The sequence below is a fragment of the Loa loa genome (assembly GCF_000183805.2).
Source record: "Loa loa unplaced genomic scaffold supercont3.265, whole genome shotgun sequence".
NCBI lineage: Eukaryota > Metazoa > Nematoda > Chromadorea > Rhabditida > Onchocercidae > Loa > Loa loa.
This window is the reverse complement of record NW_018108445.1, coordinates 57204-63962: the sequence shown is the minus strand read 5'-3', so window position 1 is coordinate 63962 and position 6759 is coordinate 57204. Positions and strand designations below refer to the sequence as shown.

At 30.3% G+C, this 6759-nt stretch overlaps 2 protein-coding genes across 2 annotated transcripts in view; both read right to left on the bottom strand.

Moving 5' to 3' along the window:
• Positions 1–1240: 1240 nt before the first annotated feature.
• Positions 1241–3008, bottom strand: LOAG_11415 (acetyltransferase). The gene is made up of 4 exons (XM_003146936.2): positions 2820–3008; positions 2164–2366; positions 1776–1863; positions 1241–1477 (listed from the first exon to the last, which is right to left on the bottom strand). Exons 1-4 carry the CDS (start codon positions 2985–2987, stop codon positions 1328–1330), a joined length of 609 nt encoding a protein of 202 aa, XP_003146984.1. The 5' UTR covers positions 2988–3008; the 3' UTR covers positions 1241–1327.
• A 775-nt stretch (positions 3009–3783) lies between these two features.
• LOAG_18334 (hypothetical protein) overlaps positions 3784–6759 on the bottom strand; it is a gene marked incomplete at its 5' end in the record, with an annotated part of 13003 nt that continues 10027 nt past the window's right edge. The window contains 6 exons of the mRNA XM_020450995.1: positions 3784–4489; positions 4759–4919; positions 5176–5322; positions 5488–5654; positions 5958–6185; positions 6451–6606. Of these exons, the coding sequence (XP_020305265.1) occupies positions 4272–4489; positions 4759–4919; positions 5176–5322; positions 5488–5654; positions 5958–6185; positions 6451–6606 (1077 nt within the window). The 3' untranslated portion in view covers positions 3784–4271. The remainder of the gene's footprint in view (positions 4490–4758; positions 4920–5175; positions 5323–5487; positions 5655–5957; positions 6186–6450; positions 6607–6759) is intronic.

Below are 6759 nucleotides of genomic sequence, written 5' to 3'. Positions count from 1 at the left end.
AAGCAGAGAGCCATAAATTACAATAAACAAAAAAAAAAATAGACCCTAAAAATTATTTAACATGAGTAGCGACTATGTTACACAGTAATTATTCCAAATTAACTTATGTTTTTTAATTTTATAACCTATCAAATTTTTTTAAGTAGAAAAATTCGATTTGTTCATTTGATCATATCAGTGATTGTTATCACAATAATTGCATTTATTCCTTCATTAACTATAGTTGATAAAAGAAAGGTTATTGTCATTAAATTTACTTCGCAGTTTTTTCGTTTTTTTTTTTTTTCTTTCAACAAAATCCATAATTAATGTCTGAATTATCCAATGACGATAATGTATTATTATTGCAACAATTCTAATAATCCAATTGCATTAATCTATACTTTATAATTATAGATAATAATTCATCAATTTTTAGCAATTATTCAAATCCTAGGAAAATTTTAATAAATTATTTTCCGATCAAATAATTTGAAAATTTGATAAATCAATTTAAATTTTTTATGATTCTCATTTTTTTTCTTTAATATTCCTATCATTTTATTTTATATTAAAGCATTTGATCAAAAAAAAAAAAATGATCTTAAAAAGAAGAGGAATGATATCATGTATAATGTTATCATGAGTAATCGTGTAATGTTATTTAAGTAATCATATTAGTTGTAAGCATACAATGTTTAAGTATAACATGAAAATTTTATACTATGTAAGCAATCAGGTATGTATGTGTTGAAATGTATAAATAGCAAATAACACGACATATGGTGACAAATTAATTCAGAAGTTTCCTGATTTTTGCAACATTAAATGGCAAAAATTTATTAACTCTTGTTCATCTGCTACTTTCAATATTATCACACCAATTTCACCTGATTTCTAGTTAGTCCGAATTTTTAGATGTAAATATAAGCTTAGTACAACAGTTAACGCCTTATCATCCATATAAATAAAATCATAAAGAATTAAAAAACAAAGAATTAAACAACTTTTTGCTTTCATATAAGTAAAAATTCTTTGGAAGAAGGAGAATTAATGACCGAATGAATCAGTATAATATTGAGAGAGAGAGAGAGAGAGAGGAGGAGGGAGTAGTAAGAAGTACAGAAATATCTCTTTGATCTCTCCCAAACGGGAAGCATTCTGAGAAATTAAGTCAGCTAATAAATTTCAGAAAATAGTGCTCCAAAAGTTGCTGATTAACAAAGTGGTAAAAAAAGAATGATAAAATATCGCAAATCCGACTGCATTAAATCCGATACTTTTTTTCTCAGATGCTGTAGCAAATTGTGAGCAAAAAGATAAAAATGCAACACTGAAAAATGCTGATCTACGGAAGATGTTCGCGAACTTCTCGTTCAATTCTTTTTACCAAAATATAAGCGCTGTCTGGTTCAATCCTTTTATAGTATTTTTCTGCTACTCCAACAACTTCAAAACCGAAACGCTTGTAGAAATCCAATGCCGACTCATTATTAATCTGGAAAAAAAAATGAAGTACAAATTTGAATAACTTCATAAATTACATTTACAACTACATTTTAAAACTTTTGAGAGGGACAGAAAAAGTAAGAATATTAAATCAACCAATAAGAAATAATTCATTCCATAAATCTAAGGCAAAAAATAGGGAAAATATTTGTAACCTGTAAAGATCATATAATCGTAATGTCCCTAATCAGTTTCTGTCTAAAAGCTAGACACTTCCAACGCTTTTTAATAAAATAATTATGAAGGCAATGTTTAAAGGAAAATAAAGATTAAAATTGGGGAGAAACCTGCACATGAAGAAAGATATTTTCAATTGTCGGATCTTTATCGCAGAGTGTGAAAACATGTTCCAACAACATCGTGCCAATCCCAAGTCTGCAAGTAAAATGACATTTTTTAAAAACATCGGTCAATATTTACTATCCATGCATAAATTTATCAAAACTTCCGAAATATAACTAATAAGATTAAACAAATATGAAATTTTTATCAAATTTAATTACTGTGGGAGCCGTTCTAAGCCACTGATAGCGTGCACTAAGCTACACAAAAATTATGCATAAGTTTTTCCAAAATTTGTAATAATTACATAAAAGGTTATCCATTCTTTCTTAATGTGACCTATTTTGGTTATAGCAATCGAACAAGCATATATAATCAACTTTAATAGTTTACCGTCTGTAAGGTGCCAAAGTTCCAAGTGTCATAATGTACAGTCGACGTATTCCACTTTGCGTATCAATTCGGCAGCAAACACCACCCACAACTATATCATTAAAATAAGCTAACTTCGCTAATTCACCCGCTGTGACGATTTCCTTATAAAATTTATCATTATACGCTACCGGAAAAACCGCTTGATTAAGCCGTTTCAATTGCTGAAAAGAAAAAAAGATGGTTTATAAAAAGAAAATTTCCAAAATTCAATGCACATATTCTCATTATCATTCAGTGAAAAGGAACAAGAACAACTTTGGAAAATTAGACTTGTAATTTTGACATTTCGCAGCGAATACGCTTCACAATTTAAACATACATATAAAATGTAGATTTTCAATTCATCCAAAGTTTTAGAAAAACAATTAAGACATTTCTATCAAAGCCATACTCCTTTAAAAAGACAAAATTTTACAAATTAAAATAAGAACATTGCTAAAAAAAAATAAAAAAAAATACAAATAAACAAATTTTTTTTTTCCTCCAAAAATAATCCTATCGCTTTTGATTACAGAATATTAAATAATAACCTGGAAGCAAACCTACATAGCATACAAATGGATTAAGAATAATTTAAAAGAAAAAAAAAAGAAAAATAATTTGTTAATGAATACCTCAACATTGTGATGAGTGATATCACCTAATTCCATATCACAACGACCAACACACCTCACTCGTCTTGGCTCATCCTTCATTACAAATGACAGTCCATTAACCTCACACGCTCCGCGTTGATTTTTGCTGTTATCATTTGCATTTTCCGCATTTTCTGATGGCGCCATTGGATATACCAAATACGCCCTGCAGTCTTACTCTAATTAAATTTAAATCTTAGAGAAATCCCGCTTAGTTCAAATAATTCAAGTAACTTCTTAGAGAAATTTAGAAAATGTAACAAAATCTCTTAAGCCACCATTTTCATAAAGTTGGAAATAAGCTGAACAGTAACAAATCTTTTGTTCGGTACTATATTCCGCATAAGAATAGCATCATTTATGCAAATCATTACTCACTCATACCTGATTTATTACCTGCTACAAAGCAACTAACAAATTAATTAAAATTTCTACAATATACTTATCACCGTCAATTTTGAAATTATTTATAAAGCCTAAAAATTAACTAAGTTTTTTCTTTTCTCTTTTTCTAAACCAAAAACTAATTAATTATTCCCTTTCCTATACTAATCAATAATATAGACGTTCGTTTTCAAGCAAAACAGCCGAGTTAGTTACATAACTTTGGAAATTAAAAAAAAAGGAAAACAAAAATCACGAATGATCAAATCACCATTCATTTCAGTAAATATGATTTCAACTTTGGGAATCTTTTCTTAACACAAAAATAACACTTGTATTGTTGCCAACAAAAAAAATTGCATAACACTTCAAGTAAGTTCAAGTAGGAAAGTAAAATTCTAAATGCAATTTTTAAAGAAAAATAATAATAATAATACATATCTTATCAAAGAAGTGAAAGAGCATTAGTAAAATGATGAGGATAAACAATACACTGATGAGGAAAATTAGTACATGAATGACGACAGGTAGTAATGTGATAAGAATAATCAGTGCACTGATATGAATAATATGTGAATATTGATATGACATATTGTCAATTCATGAGCATAAAAAAAAACAGAGGACGAAAAAAGATTAAAAAAAGTGAAACTCTCGTCAAAATGCTAGAAATATTTTCAATAACATTACTGTCATCATAAGTTTTCGAAATTATCCGCAACAAACATATCTTGTTTGCGATGCAGTAATAACGTGATTTGATATGTTAAAATACAGTGGGCAACATCAGAAACAAGCAGGGTGATGTCACTATGTATTTGCTGAGTTCAGTTCAGTTAACATAAACCAGTAATAGTTTGATCGGAATGGATTAAATAGGATAACTTGATGACTACTGGATAGCATGAACTTCAAAAGTTCATTTTTAAGTACATTGAATGGCAGAGAACCAAAGATCAAACAACCCAAAAGATCACAGTAAGAAATCTTCTTACAGAAAACAAGTAAAACTTTCTGCATATAGAATGCAAGTACTAATAGTAAACATCAAATATTAATGGTAACTGATAACGATTCATCTAACTGCTCATGCCATAATTCAGAAGCTAGCTCAGCTTTGATTTCATCTTCATAATTTTCCAATGCATCTTCCCAACTATCCTGTTCCGCATAAAGCTCTTCCAGAACGATATTTTCGATATCGGAATTACAGCCACGTGATAATAATTCCCAACGCTTTTTTTCCTTTGCATCCCGTTTGCTGCCTAAATAAAATACAATAAATAATTAAAATTCTGCCATTGCAAACATCAAGTTAATTAATATAATAGTTATATAGCACCGCGTTTGAGATAATAATGTATATATGTCATTCGAAAAAAAAAACCATGATTTCAACCATTTCCATGAGCTAATATACATCCAACTGTACACTGACTTCGACTCCATATATCAGATTCGACAGCTTTCGAAACTTTTTTTTCTTTGTAGAAATTTTTCTTTAAATTCTCATCGATTTCAAGATGTGACTAACTTTCGTAATATTTGGAAAGTTGTTTCTGAAGCATGCTTTTTAGATGCAACAGATTTCGAGGTCGGGAACAATTAATATTTGTTAGTCCCATGTATCGACTGCGACCAACATCTTTGAAACAACGTTGCGCAATTTCACAGCATCGATCCGCGATCATTTGCCTACATTATTTATTTACTCCTGCTTGTTGCAAGAGATATTATCATTTATAAAACGAAATGAAATCCTAACAACCAATAAATGTGCAAATCCAGCAAGTTGAGTAGGTAGGAAAGAGAAAAGTGGAAGAAATGACAAAAGAGAACGTAAATGTGAAAGTTTATAAGGATAAATATGGAATACTTGGCAATCTATGGAATAGAGAAGAAATTTCTTCCTTTCTTTTGAAGTAGCAGAAATTGCCTGAAAATTTTTAACCTTATTTGTACTTCCTGCGATGCAATCCCACTTTGATTGTCATTGACCAGTACTTCTAAGGGCTGTTTTGAACTAATCAAATTCCATATCTTCTCACTAACTGAGTGGATTTCTGCGATAACCCACTCTTCATCACCTAGATAATATCTGAAATAAGTGATGTACCATTACCTGACTAGAAGTATGAAAATACTGCAAAATCTTAAAATCTTTCAATATCTCAAAAGATCCAATTAATTATTCCGGAGAATCATAAACCTCTATGGCTTCTACGAATATGAGAATCTTCCTGTATTATGAATGACGTGAAACCTGAACTGTGATGATGGTGCGGGTTCTGGTGACTTGATCTGTCGAACATCCCTTATTTTTGCAGAGCTGTCCTCCAAGTTCGAAGGAAAATCATTCTCATCAGTAACTGCTTCTACTTCTGCGTTATTTACACCACTCAAATCAAGGCCAGGTATTAGATCTTCGGGCTGAAAAGATATCAAAACAAATATCATGACAAACATTTTAGGATTCTTATGAATAAGGAAACAGATGAATATCTTGACCTACTTTTACGAGTCTTTCAATATTGATTTTTCTATCAAAATTATATATAACAAAAAACAAAATAGAAAAAAAATGGACAAGAAAAGAATTAATCCTCGATTTAACAAAAATATATAATATGGGAGAGCTGAAGAGTTTTGTGTTCCTCCGTGTTACTAAATTTTAAAAATTGCGATTAAAGCTAAAAGACATAAAATTTCCAAAAAACAAAAAAAATTTCTTACCATTGGAATTCTATTTAAATCGTAACTTTGATCGCTTTGCCATGAGTTATCCGTGGATATTGCGGCTGAATTGGCGGCGCATTTATTATCTTCTTCATGAAGCACAAGCGTTTGACTACCAAACGCTTGACTGTGTTCCAATTTCAGCATAGTTGTCAAAGAATCTTCTAACAAAGATTCAAGTATAGAAGCAGATAAAGGTGATATACAACGATTCGATGCTGTCTTCTGAAAACGAAAAGTATAATCTTGATAAAAATAAAGAATGAATAAAGCAGAACTCTTAATATTTCATAACTTACTGCATTTTAAAACTCTTAATATTGCATAATTTACTGCATTTTAATAACCTCTCAACAGTCCGGTTGTCTTTTGAATATACATCATTCGCTAAAAAGACTAAAAAGAATTGCGCACAGAGTCTGGATTTTTCCACGGAATGAACTTCATAAACTATATTCTGGTAGAAAAGTCCACAATGGCATAAACTTACAGATGTGCGAGAACTATTTGTGGTACTTCTAGAACTATCTTCACGTGGCATCGATGCCGCATATCTGGTTGGTGTAGGACTTCTTGATGAGGAAAGCGGACTGACCGTAAGTTTAAACTGCCTCGATTTTGGAGGTGGACTAAGCAGTGACGTTTGCTGAAAATCGATGGTAAAATTTCTTCAATTTGTCAGAGGAAAAAAAAATCAAAACAATAAGAGATGACAAAAAAGAATTGCAAAGACAAAAATGTGTTAATTCAAAGTAAAAATACCTCCTGCTAACCGTATACTAAGCCTACTGAACATTCT

Coding starts and splice junctions, on each gene's coding strand:
- LOAG_11415 (XM_003146936.2), bottom strand. CDS start 2,987: ATGGCGCCATCAGAAAATGCGGAAAATGCAAATGATAACAGCAAAAAT. Junction 2,367..2,819: donor TCACTCATCACAATGTTGAG/GTATTCATTAAC, acceptor TTTTCTTTTCAG/CAATTGAAACGGCTTAATCA. Junction 1,864..2,163: donor ACTTTGGCACCTTACAGACG/GTAAACTATTAA, acceptor TTTTACTTGCAG/ACTTGGGATTGGCACGATGT.